The sequence below is a fragment of the Cynara cardunculus genome, assembly GCF_001531365.2.
Source record: "Cynara cardunculus var. scolymus isolate 2C chromosome LG 1, CcrdV1, whole genome shotgun sequence".
Lineage (NCBI taxonomy): Eukaryota > Viridiplantae > Streptophyta > Magnoliopsida > Asterales > Asteraceae > Cynara > Cynara cardunculus.
Genome location: NC_037528.1, coordinates 16,777,001 through 16,790,211, shown reverse-complemented (window position 1 = coordinate 16,790,211; position 13,211 = coordinate 16,777,001). Strand labels below are relative to the sequence as shown.

Below are 13,211 nucleotides of genomic sequence, written 5' to 3'. Positions count from 1 at the left end.
TCTGGAACTCGTACGACTGACTCTTGGCATGGGCCTTATTTCAAGCAATCTAAAAACAAAACTGGGCTAGCCCAATACAGAGAGACAGCCCAATATCCTTTGCCATGGATAAACATTAAAAAATATGGGATAGCCTTGATTCTGGTTCCAGGATTCTTCTGTAGTATTTTTATGTAGTGAATGACTTCTTAAACCATCATTTTTAGCTTTTCATTGCAAACTGAAATTTGTTAGTGAAAAATGACAAAGCAAGAATGAGTGGTTGTGGAAGAATTTTGAAATGCTGAAGAGAATCTTCGTTTGTTCAGAAATGCTCATTCTTGTTGTAGAATTATGTGTAGAATAAACTAGATTTACTCTTTAAAAATAATTAATCAGTTAGTTTTATATTTATAAAGATTCTCATATAATGAAAAGTACCCTTATTTAAGTTTCCTAAGATGTGTACATCTCCCAAGTTTCGTGCAACTCCTCATGTATAAGTAGGCTTTTATCAATAGGAAAAACACAAGAAAGAAATGATTCTTCTTTAAAATTCTACACTTGCAGAAGATAGTGTGTGTTTTTGTTTGCATTTACGTAAATAATGGTTTATTTGGAACGCATATCCAAATACAATTGTTTGAAAAGCCATCATTCTGTGGACATTTGACTAATAGTCAATGCTAACATTGAACTATATGCCAGTCAAACACTGTTTTGTTATTATCACTCAGAAGGAGTACTTGCACAGTTTTATACTTCTATTAAGGTGATAACCACAGGTATGTTTGATTTAATGAAAATTCATTTCAGCTACAAATAGATGGTGACTTCTTGTATTTTCTAGCAGATGCTGCAGCCATAGCCGTAAGTTTGTTTGTTTCCCATCTAGCTGTTTATTCACTGGTTATGTATAATCTTTGCAGTAGCTGACATGACATCTGAATCTTTGTAGTTTCAATATGGGAATCCCGATAAACTGTGCACCCCTATGACTGAAGCTAAGAAGGCTGGAGAGGATCTAGTGGTAATACCAAGTCTCTTTGAGTTTCTTGTTCCTGGAGTTCTTTTTTCTCTTTTATTTTCAATAAGAAAAGAAATTACCTTTATGCAGAGTGCCTATGCAAAATACGTAAAGGAATTTTATGTTGGAAGTTTTGGAGCTGATGTTCAATCATATAACCAAGAAAACCTAAAAAGTGACTATGAATCTGGTGATAGATTATGGTGGTTCCAAGTTTGTAGCGAAGTTGCATATTTCCAAGTGGCGCCTGCAAACGATAGCATCCGCTCTTCAAAGGTTGACACAAGGCATGTACATACAGCCCCTTTTGCATTATTAATATGATCTTCAAGTTTCGCGAGTCTAGCCTCTTAATCTAATTACCAAACCAAACAAACCCGGTATATCCTGCTCGAAAAGCAGGGTCTAGGAGGGGTGGGATGTACGCAGTCCTGACCTCTACTCCAAAGGGTAGTGCGGCTGAGTCCCTTAACCTAATTGTTTTCAGATACCCCACTGATCTATTATTCTTTGGAATGTGATTGTGATTTGTGACAGGTACCATTTGGATTTATGTAAAAATGTTTTTGGAGAGGATGTCTATCCGGTTGTTGATGATACAAATCTGTACTATGGGGGCACAGACATTGCTGGTATAAACATTACTTCCTTTGATCCATCTAGATTGCAAAGGATGTCATAATATAGCTGCAGTGTTTTGTTTTGGTGAATTTTCAAGATAAAGTCACTTATTTGTCTTTTTTCTTCCTTACATATTGCCGATGATATTGATTTAGTCCACAAGATTCATGTTTTGTCGTCATTGAAGGGTATTTTAGACTTCTGATTAGTAGTCAACCCTTTTTGGTTAGCTACCTGTGAGTTGTGACGTTAAATATTGCAAAGCAGATGTTTCTACTGTTTTTCCCTTATATCTTTGCTTGACATATGCTTGTATCATCTAAACATTTAGGAACATCATATATTAGTATTTCTTTCTTTCACACACTTTTCACTAGCCAGGGGTCTTCATGGAAATAACCGCTCTACACTTTCGGCTAGAGGTCAGGTCTACATACATCTTACCTCCCCAGACCCCACCTCTGGGTGGGATATATTGGTCTCGTTTGGTTTGGTTTACATATTGTAAAAGTGTGTTGATCATACTCCACTATTGCAATTTGCAATATCCACATGCAGGATCAAAGATAGTTTTTACAAATGGATCACAAGATCCGTGGCGACATGCATCCAAGCAGGTGTCATCTCCAGATAGTAAGTCTCCAACCCTAATATCTTACAGCTGATTTATCTTTTCATTTTTTTATTAGATATTTCAACTACTAAACCAATATTTCTTTTATCTATAGTGCCGTCATACATAATCACTTGTCATAATTGTGGTCATGGAACTGATCTAAGAGGATGCCCACAATCTCCTTTAGTTCCTGAAGGTCAGTATATCTTTTCATCCTGGGTTCACCTTTATCCCCAAAAAAGAGTAAAGAGAGAAAAAAGAAATTACACAGCTAATATGTCACAAAAGATATGGTGTACAAGGTATTCATTATGTTGGATATGGAACCTAATTCAGATTGTAAACTGGTCTATAATCTCATGGATCCAAATCTCTTTGAGCTTATAAAGGCAAACTCCATCAATCTTGAATTTCTTTCTGATACTACGACATAATTCATTAATCAATAACAAAAGAGTGATTAAATTTTTAAACCATCATTCTTTAACTTTCTGTTGCAAACTGACCATTTTCTTGTGAAAATGCCTAAAAACTATAGTTTGCAAAAAAAAAAGAGCAAGTGTGGACAAATTATGTAAATGTAAATGCAGAAGAATACTTGGTACTTGTCCAAAATTGTTCATTCTTGCAAAAACAAAGCATCTTTTGCATTTTGCAAAATTGTTGGTCTGTTTGCAACAAAAAAGTCACATTCAGCCGTATGAAAGTCAAAGCACTATACACCAAATTTCTGTTGCAAATTGCTGAGCCATATGTTCGCTTTTTTGTTTCCTGCAAGTGTGTATGTAAAATTATCTATGCCAACAGCTTATGGCTGAATACTGAAACCATATATTGCAGGGAACTCTAAGAACTGCAGCTCACCTGATGCAGTTAACAAAGTAAGACAGCAGATGATAGAACAGATAGACTTATGGCTGTCTCAGTGCCATGCTGTCGGTAAGTGTTCTCTGAGTACCTAACTGGTCTTCAGAAGCATATAATTGTGCCGATTAACTATCAACTTCTTCATAACAGTTGCTTATTTCCTACCAACTATACATAGTTGCTGGCATTCATGATCTTATATGTTCTTAATGAGTTGTTGTCTGTATCATGATGATGCGAATAAGACATACAATGTATCTGACCTTCATTATTGCATAAATAAAATGCAGCACCATTTTCATGTCCTGGTATTCGTTTGAAATATTGATTTTGGTCCTTCTAGTTTTCCCAAAGGGTGGTGTAGGAAAGATAATTGATCCCCTTGACCATAATTATGATAAACGGTCTTATAACACCTGTAAAAGGTCTGTAGCAAAGATACTTGTGCTCACACCTTTTCATGAGGCGGGGGTCGTTATGGACACAACCGCTCTACCCTTTGGGGTAGAGGACAGGTCTATGTACATCCCACTCCCTGACCCTACTTTGAGTGGGATTTACTGGTTAGTTTGGTTTGGTTTAGAACCTGTAAAGGGTATGTCAGAGAAGGCGAAATCTATAGTTGAGATCAGCACAATTTGAACCCAATTGGGTGGAGTTCTTCAATTGAACAAGCCATTCCTCTCTTCCATAAACCATAATATTATCTCTCTCTTTAGGCTAGATGTCTGTATTTCCCCCATTAAGACCTGGAAAAATACATCTTGTCTGGAGTAAATGATCAGCTTGCTGAATGTTTTCTCATTAATGTTGCAGACAGATTTTAAAGATGAAAGAGGGTAAAATGGGAATAAATATTTGGTTGAATGGGAAACACATAGACCTAGTGACTTAGCTATTAAGATGTCGACTTATTGATTAAGCTGTAAACGAACATGCTATGGCCGAGGGAATAAGTCGCTCAAACCATTAAGCTATAACAAAACACCACCTTATAATTAGAAAGGTACCATAACAGTGACTATGGTAGCTGGCAAGGCCAGAGGCCAGAAGGCTGAAAAGCCCAACTAGAGAACCTTGAGGGCCAGCTCAACCAGCAAATAAAGGTTGGGGCTCCTCTCCATAGGTCGGCAGTTCTAGTTTCCTGAGGGCCATTGAGGATTTTCCTAGCTGTTATCATCAGGGCCTAGTGGGATGCAAGCTGACCCGCACACCCATGGTTATCAAAAAATCAGGACTAATAAGAAAGCGCATTCTTGAAAGCACAAGAGGACCAAAAGAGTGACAAGGATGTTATAGGCTCCAGGAGCAACAAATCTATGTGGCTCATAATGGACACTGAAGAGCAAACGGTCCATCCACATTCTGTGTTTCAGGTGACCAAAGATCATACTAGATGTCACAATTTCAACCATTTGTCGAGTTATTAGGAAAACTCGTCTTATAGATTTGTCTTGAAACTACAAGATATAAGAATTCATGATTCCATCTCAATATTATGAATAGCAAGAAAATTTATAGAGTTGCTAGAAGTAGATGCTATGAACAAAAGTAGCAGCAGTCTCCATGGGCTAGAGAGTAGAGACAATTGACACAAATTCATAATTTCTTCAGTGTTCTACACCTAACCCTTCCGCCTTTAAACTTAGTACACATAGCCCTTGACGAACATTCCCTTCTTGGCCTCCTCGGACTCACCCTCACCGGTGTATTTCCCGAGCTGAGCCAGAGAGTTGGCACTAGCTCTCAGAAGCAGAGCGTCCTGAGCCGCCTTCACATTCTCGGGCCTGCCTCCCCATGTCTTAAGGCACGTGTTCTGAAGGGCACGTGCATATGAAAACGAGACATGCCATGGGTTCGGGCTTTGGTTCATTGCGTTCAAGTTGAGCGTAGCCTCCACCTCAGATTGACCACCGGACAAAAACTGCATTTCAAATCAGTAAGTTATTATTCATCGATGAATTTGTACTTAGATAATTATATACCATAATCATTACGGATACTTGCCATGATTCCAGGAACTGAAGGTGGGATTCTTCTATGGAGAAGCTTCAGAGTGTAATCAGACACCTGTTGAGGAGTGGCTCGCTCTTTGCAATCAGCTCCGGGTGTAACCATGCTCGGTTTTAGGAGAATGCCTTCGAACAACACGTTGTTTTCAGCAAGGTTGAAGAAAACTTCGGCCCACACCTGCTGTGCAACCTCGAAGGTCCTGTCGATTCCGTGCTCTCCGTCGAGCAAGATCTCGGGCTCAACAATCGGGACCAGACCGTTGTCCTACAAAGTGCACAAGACCAAGATTTCAGACCTTGAACCACATCAAACCATAGTGCATCATTCATAAAATCCCCATTAAGTAGTCTATTAGGACGTCCGATGACAGTTGGATGTCCTAGAAGACCAATTTTATTGTAGTGTTTCTTACCTGAGAAATAGCAGCATAACGAGCCAGACCCCATGCCGCTTCCTTGACCGCAAGTGCTGATGGGCCATTCGGGATGCTCACAACGGTGCGCCTATATTATCAAGAAACCGAATTAGCATAGACCGAGTAAGTGTGCATTTTGACCAACGATACGGACTTACCATTTGGCAAAACGAGCACCCTGTTGGTAGTAAGCAGCCGAACGGGAGGCGAGTCCGTCAAGACCTTGGCACCATGACTCATCGTTTGAACCAGTTAACGGAACTAGACCCTGTAGCATATAATTATCTAGTTAGTACAAGATTGTCGAATGCCCAAAAGGGTATGCATGTAGTGCATCTCCAGGTTGTACAATGAAGTACAACTCGGAGATGCATGTTAAGTGTCTGAGATATATTACCTTGTCGACCTTGATACCGGGGATGATCCCCTGCTCCACTAGGACATCGACAATCTTCTTGCCATCGACTGTGGATTGGTACAAAGTCTCCTCGAAAAGGATGGCACCCGAGATGTAGTTGCCGAGACCTGGTGCACTGACTAGGAGGGTTCGGTAAGCCTGACGGTTAGCCTCGGTATTCTCTAGACCGATCGAAGCTAACCGCTTTCCACAAGTGGCGTTGGACTCATCCATGGCCAGAATTCCTCGGCCAGGCGAGGCTACAGTTTTCTACATAAACAAATCCACTCATCAGAAATATGTCATGTCCTAAAATAACCCTCCATTTCTATTTTAGATCGTCCTAGAATAAGCTTTAGATCGTCCTAACATAAGCGTCTCCTTTTAAAAAGAAGTGTCTACCTCCAATTCTACCATTAAATTTTACGCCATCCGTCGCAAAATAAGTGTTTATATTTCTATTTCTCAAAATAAGTGTCAGCTAAACTAAATTCTCAAATCTATCCTTAATTAATACACATATATTTAAAACTTGTGAGGAGAGGTAAATTAATTAAGGGTAAAACTGTCATTTGCTCAACTAAAAAGAGTAATAATTAAGCATGTTTAAAACGATGTATCATTTCTATTTTTAGATCCTTATTTTGGGACGAAGGGAGTATTGATTATTAAGGATAAAATTGTTCAATAGTTGATTAAAAAAAATGTAATAATCACATATTTCTAAAAAGTGTATGTCTTTTTTATTATAGATATTTATTATTGGACCGGTGGGAGTATTCTTTGTCATCAAGATTCAGCATGAATACGTAGATCTTCAAACACCCGATTTCTCGAACATCCATCCAACTGTCCCGTGGTTTAACCAATGATTCAACTAGTTCAAAAGAAGTCTTTATCGTATAATCGTTGTATAAAACAATTTTACATTAATATAGCTTAATAACCATTGATAATCCATCAAAACTTTTTATGGATCGATGAACGGTGTAGATTTGTAAAACATTGCATAGATATAACAGGACACTAACCGCAGTTTTGACGAGCTCATCGGCGTACGAACTCGCACGGATGGTGGATACAGCGGGTGCGGCCGAGCTGAACCGGACGATGGAGACGGGTGGCTGGCGAAGGGTCTGACCACCCTTAACCCATTCAGACTTATCAAGAATGGTGGATGGGGATGGCTTAAAGAGAGATGCAGATGCCATGACTGACTTTTTATCCTTTTGAATTAAACACCACTCATTGTGTGTTTGGGTTCACTGGTTTTATACTTCCACTTGGTGTCACTAACGATATGTATTTTGAGGCCATAGTGTGTTGTCCAGTAGAAGGTTGCCACGTGGGTTGATAACTTTACTGACATGGCATTGGAACATGTTTTGAGATGATATATGATGAAGGGACGAAATCTGCCCCCCTCCCCTGTATGGAGTTTCTACCATCATCATTTTCTTTATAATTTAGGGTGGTCCTTTTATATATACACACATACCCAAAGAGATGGATTCACGTGAAACCAGCCTATTTTTGTCCGTAAGACCATAAAATAACACTAAAATTTCACAACAAAACATTGTGATTGTACAAAAAATATCGAACCCTTTACAATAAAAACCCTATGAAGGTTTAGTCTTATTTATGAGGTCTAATATATGGTCATTAGTTTTTGAAATAAAAAAATTCTTAATTATAATAGTTATGGGACGGTATAGCGAGTGGTATACATATATGTTTTTTTTATTTAGGAGTTAGTTTTTGAAAAGCTTCTTTAGGTAGCTGAGTAGCTCTTACAATAAGCTCTAAAAGTTTTTTGTACTTTTTTTTTTCAATTAGGTCCCTATGATAAAAAAAATGTTATAATTTTATATTATTATCTAGTTTATCAGTTAGTTTTTATCAAACAATGGTTGGTTTATGGATTAGACAACAGCTACTTTTTAGCGAAGACGACTATTTTACATTGAACATGATTTGGAGACATTAAGGGGCTGTTTGGTTCATGGATTTGGATGGAATTGAAAGGACCAAATTTTTTTGACCAAATTCCAAATATAATGTTTGGTTCATGGAATAAAACTGATGGAATCCTTTCAATTCCAATAAATTCTTCCACTCACGGATTTTACATTCCACGGCAATGCCCTCGGATTTCAATTCCTTTCCGACAAATTCCTTCCTTAATCCAAATTCATTCAACGTTGCGTCTACCATCTCATCTAATTGATCTCTGGTTCGATCTCCATCTGGTACGCTCTCGCTCGCTCTCTCTCTCTCTCTCTCTCTCGTAATTTCTCAATCTACACGAGATCGATAGACAACATATGTAATCAAAGGAATCGATTCAAGATAACTAGTTATCCATATCACTAGTCCAAATCCGTTATTCAAAAATCATAAAAGGTCACTTGTTGATATTTAATTCCGATTCCAAAGTTGAATTCCGTTAACCAAACAAAAAAAATTCAATGCGTTAAGAATTTCATTCCAATTCCATGCAACCAAACGCAATCACAAGGCATGGTCAAATTCCATTCTATTACCTCAAAGTCAAATTCATTTGATGAATTCCAATTCCATCGAATTCCATTATACGAACCAAATGCCCCCTTTGAATCATCTAACAATTATGAGCCAACAAAAAGTTCAAACAACTTTCACAAAAGTAATGTCATGAAACAACACCTTAAAGAGCAAAAAATAACCCGAAAATCTGACCTCTGCAACAAAATAACCACCTTCTAATGACCAAAATTTTGGACTTCACTCGATACAAATAGTCAATTCTATTTAAGATAAGTAGAAGAAACCCAGAGAAGCGCATAAGTTACTAATGACGTTGTCACTTCTAAACTCCTTGGCCCTTTGAGTATAGGTGGAATTACGGACACCATCAAGAACGTTCCCAATAGCCATGACACGATAAAAGTTCCAACGCTGCAACTCAAAATACATCAACGTTAAAAAAAACCAAACAAACATAGTTTTATTTGAATGTAGGGTCTAAGAGGTAAGATGTACTCGGATCTTACCTCTATCTCAAAAATAAATCAAAGTTAACAAAAAGAGCTTCTTTGGTGATCAGGGCGAACCCACTATGGTGCAAACGGTAGCACGGGCCACTGCTTCATTCCTCTGTTGTAGTGTAAATTTTTTAGGGTTGTGAAAGGTGCCACCATTATTATTTTGTTGGATGCAACCATATTGAAACTACAATGATAACACAGGTTTCTCTTGGCAAAGTTGGATTGCATGGTTTTTCTCCCATTACAGACACTAGTTCAAATCCCATTTGTATAATTTTCTTAGGGGCTGTATGGTTGTTTTTCCACTAAGTCTCGTATGGATAAAAATGTCTGTGTGGGTTAATCTGCCTGATGAAAGGATTGTGTTTTTTAACTGGGAAGGGCAGGTTTGGTAAAAACTTGGTTCTCTGCATGAAGTTCCCTCTAGAAACTTACTGAATAAGGCCACTTTTTATATCACTAAGCCACTACCAAACAGTCATGTATAACTGACTGGATAAGTTGCGAGTTTCATGAAGCTCATTAAGTTGCTAACAAACAGACCCTTAGTTTTTAGATTTTAGTTTCATGTTTTTTATGTTTCTGGAAAAAGTTTGCAATAAAAGATGCGACCACAAGACCTCACGTGCGAAAAGCAAGAAACTAACCAACAAACTAATGATGATTTTGGGAAAAATATTCATAGCTTCGTTTTTTATAATCAAATGGTGACAGCACTTGAAATAATTCCTAGGTCTGCCCTGTTGGTGATGTCTTAATGTGCTCTACAAAATCTGTGACGCAATAAAGCTACTTTTTGCAACTGCTAATATTAGTCTATTTTTATTATCAAAGTGAACAATATTGAATTAAAGATGTAGCCTAAAATGTGATCAAAGACTACCACAACCACTTTATAGCATATACGATTATAGCAAAAAGGATATAAAAGAAAACTATGAAGCATACCCATAAAGAAAAGCTCTGAGTTTGCTCTTCAGCCGGTCATGTATGAAATATATTGTGGTAATCAGTGATATGGCTACCTGAAGGGTTGGCCCTTCTTCGGTTGGAAAGAGCACGGTAAGAGCTGCAAGTACCACAAAGGCAATGGATGTTTTAATGATGAAGTTTGTAGCCGGGGTTCTGAACCTGTTTGTGACAGCCTGCACATAACGAGACTGACTTACTTCCCTCATCTTTTTCTTTACATCAATTTTGGGGTTTTTCCTCTCATAAAACTTTTGCATTATTATTTTGTCGTGTGCAGATTCAATTGCATCAACACTTGGTTTGTGTCCGGCATATTTTTGAACGAGGAAATTTCTAGCACTTTGGATTTCGTCTTCAGAAGCTTCGCTGCTGATACCAAGTCTTTTGTACGGGTCCTTTATGTTGATTCTAGGAAAAATGACTGCAGTTAGAAGAAAACATTAGAGTTTCAGAGTTTCGATTCACTCAAGACATGCTAACTCACATGAATACGATAAATAGTAGTCTTGGAAACAACAAATAATGCAAAAAGATAGAATATGAAATTTTTTAATATAAAAGACTAGCGCACATCAAAGAAATTGTTCTTTAGTGAAGGCTTGGCGTGTTATGGCGGCATTGACCATTTTTAAATACAATATGGAGCTAAGGATTACCAGATGATTCATCTCTAGCATCACCGAAGGAAGCATCCATGGCACATTTCACCAAAGACGTTCTTTTTGTGATATATCTCTGTGTAGTTCCAACCCAAGTATTTTGTCTGCTTAGATGACGACATCAGTAAATTAATCCCAATGGTCATTACCACATACAAACTCATCAAGAATGATCAGTAAACTACCTTTCAAGACAAAAGAACTGAGATTTACGCTGATCTTGGGAAACCAAAGTGCGCTTACATGGTAAAGCCGGACCTCTTGAACTGAGATGGAAGCAATACTTTGTGGGGCTCCCAGTCAATCCAGATAGATTCATCTTCTTATAGGTATGACCAAAATGCTACACCAAATTTGATCACAAGCCAAAGCCTTTGAAACAGAAACAAGCATAACCATGAGCGACGAACTGGTGCTAGAACATGAGTGGAACTCAACACATTCTCTTTTAAATTCATTCCCCAGTAAAGACTAGTTTGTTAGCAGCTTAATGAGCTTAATGGGACTCATGGCTTATTCGTTCAGCTATACATGACTGTTTGGTATTGACTAAATGATTTAGAAAGTGGCTCATTCAGTAAGCTTCTATGGGGGAGCTTTATGCAGAAAGCCAAGTTTTTCAAAACTTGCCCTCCCAATTAAAAAACATGTTCCTTCCATCTATGAAAACCTTCCCAATCTATACAGATAGATTAATCCACACAGACAACTTTATCCATACAACACTTAATGGAAAACCAACCATATATCCCCTAAATCAGTCATATAAACAGCCAATAACATACATGTTTCTTCCCAAACAGCCATTGCAATCCCAACCTCATCACAGTTATCATCCAGTCACAACCATCAGAGTCTTTTTAACTGCCTATAAGTTGGTTGGAAAATTGGGTAATCTCATTCAAAACTGGGTGAACATGAAGAATTTATGATACACAACCAATCGAGCAGGTTAAGCGAATGGAAAACAAGCATCCAGCATCCTCTTTCTCTTCCACACAGATTTACAAGGATCAAGAAAGAGGGCAACAAAAGTAAAAAAAAAAAAACTAAGCACATTTATCAGAAAAGACATATGAGTACGAATTATGTCACAAATCCATAAAAAAAAATTAATATCTGAAGTGTGTGATTGTCACTAAAACGATTCCCACAAAAATTTCAGTTAACCCATCCTGAATTCAGCTAATCCTATTTACAAATGCAGTTCTTAGTATTTAATAGTTGCAAGAAGAAGAAAATTCCCTCATTCTCAGCACCTGGTTTAATTATGTCTACCACTTGTAAACATAAGAAACCTCTCTATAAGCAGCACTCAAGAAGACACGTCAATTAAATTCAATTTCAATAGAATTACTCGTTAAACAACAAATAGCGATGCCGCTTATATTGGGGGAAATCAGAATGGGCATTAATTGAAATCTCAGCTTCCAATTCATCGACTGAAACCATACCTAGCAACATATTACTACAAGTTTTTTAGGCAAAATTAATACAAATTCACATGAGCATAACATAATTATACCCCCAAAAAAGAGAGACACAATAAAAACACGAATTACCTGAAGAGGATAACGATCAAAAAACGATATATTTTCTTTCGAAATATCAAACGATGAGATGAAACACTTTGAATTTACACGTAATTTCCATGGAAATTCAGACGACCATTTTGTAGCAACCAACGGATTAGGAGCAGCACCAGCAGCAGGGAAGGGGGTTTTGTGGATTGAAGCCTAGCTTCTGAACCCTAGAAGCATAAACCTACAAATATGGTTTACAAGGAGAGTTAGCAAGTGATCCGTTGTAGTCTAGTTGGTTAGGATACTCGGCTCTCACCCGAGAGACCCGGGTTCAAGTCCCGGCAACGGAAGTTTTTAAGCTTTTCTTTTTAAATAGAGTAAATTACATGATTGCTCCCTGTGATTTACACAAAATCACACTATGCGTCCCTAATCAAGCACCCATCTCTTTCTCTCTCATTCTCGTAATTTTAATAGAAAAAAAAAGGTTTTGAAATGACTAAATTACCCCTAAAAATCAACTCATCTAACAAATGTTTCTAACGGTGTTAGGGAAAAGGGACCAAAAGCGTATGAAAATGCAAACCACATGGATGTTTTCTATAATTATTTCAAATTAGAAACGTACGGTGTTATTTTGTGCAAACAACAGGACCACTCATGTAATTAACTCTTTTTAATATTAACAAAAAACATATAAGAAGATTAATGTAGTTTTATAATTGCAATTGCAGTTCAATAAAAAATATCAAATTATAATTGCAATTAATTGTCTTAACTTTATTTTTTATATATTATAAAGCATTTGACAAAAAAAATTAAAAACTATTTTTTATGCATGAAGTACTGTATATTGATGCATATTATTTAAAATTCAAGATTACAAGTAAACTATGCATAAATACAACTTATTAAAGCTTCATATTTGAAATTTGTGTAACTAACCGTGGATAAACATAATCAAATATAGAATAAACTTCTCATTTTAAAATATAAAAATCATAAAATATAATTAGAATAATTATCAAGTTCTAACAAAATAATTAATTATTATCTTTACATTTTAAAATATTAAAATTCTAAAATATAATTA

General features: G+C 37.0%; 3 protein-coding genes and 1 non-coding gene across 4 annotated transcripts in view; 2 read left to right on the top strand and 2 right to left on the bottom strand.

The window, feature by feature from the left end:
- Positions 1 to 3,411, top strand: part of LOC112523970 (probable serine protease EDA2) — a 10,616-nt gene extending 7,205 nt beyond the window's left edge. The window contains exons 6-12 of the mRNA XM_025133671.1: positions 796 to 849; positions 938 to 1,009; positions 1,097 to 1,293; positions 1,544 to 1,638; positions 2,186 to 2,260; positions 2,356 to 2,439; positions 3,084 to 3,411. Coding sequence (XP_024989439.1) covers positions 796 to 849; positions 938 to 1,009; positions 1,097 to 1,293; positions 1,544 to 1,638; positions 2,186 to 2,260; positions 2,356 to 2,439; positions 3,084 to 3,205 — 699 coding nt within the window. The 3' untranslated portion in view covers positions 3,206 to 3,411. The remainder of the gene's footprint in view (positions 1 to 795; positions 850 to 937; positions 1,010 to 1,096; positions 1,294 to 1,543; positions 1,639 to 2,185; positions 2,261 to 2,355; positions 2,440 to 3,083) is intronic.
- A 1,104-nt stretch (positions 3,412 to 4,515) lies between these two features.
- On the bottom strand, positions 4,516 to 7,171 carry LOC112510181 (fructose-bisphosphate aldolase 1, chloroplastic). Its single transcript, XM_025115511.1, has 6 exons — positions 6,967 to 7,171; positions 5,936 to 6,205; positions 5,697 to 5,806; positions 5,536 to 5,626; positions 5,118 to 5,387; positions 4,516 to 5,034 (listed from the first exon to the last, which is right to left on the bottom strand). Exons 1-6 carry the CDS (start codon positions 7,144 to 7,146, stop codon positions 4,756 to 4,758), a joined length of 1,200 nt encoding a protein of 399 aa, XP_024971279.1. The 5' UTR covers positions 7,147 to 7,171; the 3' UTR covers positions 4,516 to 4,755.
- Positions 7,172 to 8,569: 1,398 nt separating this feature from the next.
- On the bottom strand, positions 8,570 to 12,301 carry LOC112515034 (protein CHAPERONE-LIKE PROTEIN OF POR1, chloroplastic). Its single transcript, XM_025121661.1, has 5 exons — positions 12,158 to 12,301; positions 10,781 to 10,967; positions 10,593 to 10,699; positions 9,913 to 10,357; positions 8,570 to 8,875 (listed from the first exon to the last, which is right to left on the bottom strand). Exons 2-5 carry the CDS (start codon positions 10,912 to 10,914, stop codon positions 8,725 to 8,727), a joined length of 837 nt encoding a protein of 278 aa, XP_024977429.1. The 5' UTR covers positions 10,915 to 10,967; positions 12,158 to 12,301; the 3' UTR covers positions 8,570 to 8,724.
- Positions 12,302 to 12,395: 94 nt separating this feature from the next.
- TRNAE-CUC lies at positions 12,396 to 12,468 on the top strand. Its single transcript has one exon. It is a non-coding gene; the product is annotated as a tRNA-Glu (tRNA).
- Positions 12,469 to 13,211: the final 743 nt, after the last annotated feature.

Excerpts from the sequence above, each read along its gene's own strand:
- LOC112510181 (XM_025115511.1), bottom strand. The coding sequence starts at position 7,146 with ATGGCATCTGCATCTCTCTTTAAGCCATCCCCATCCACCATTCTTGAT. Across the intron at positions 6,206-6,966 it reads ATGAGCTCGTCAAAACTGCG|AAAACTGTAGCCTCGCCTGG; the intron begins GTTAGTGTCCTG and ends TTGTTTATGTAG. Across the intron at positions 5,035-5,117 it reads CTTCAGTTCCTGGAATCATG|TTTTTGTCCGGTGGTCAATC; the intron begins GCAAGTATCCGT and ends TTTGAAATGCAG.
- LOC112515034 (XM_025121661.1), bottom strand. The coding sequence starts at position 10,914 with ATGAATCTATCTGGATTGACTGGGAGCCCCACAAAGTATTGCTTCCAT. Across the intron at positions 10,700-10,780 it reads CAGTTCTTTTGTCTTGAAAG|ACAAAATACTTGGGTTGGAA; the intron begins GTAGTTTACTGA and ends TCATCTAAGCAG. Across the intron at positions 8,876-9,912 it reads CTCAGAGCTTTTCTTTATGG|CGTTGGAACTTTTATCGTGT; the intron begins GTATGCTTCATA and ends TTTGAGTTGCAG.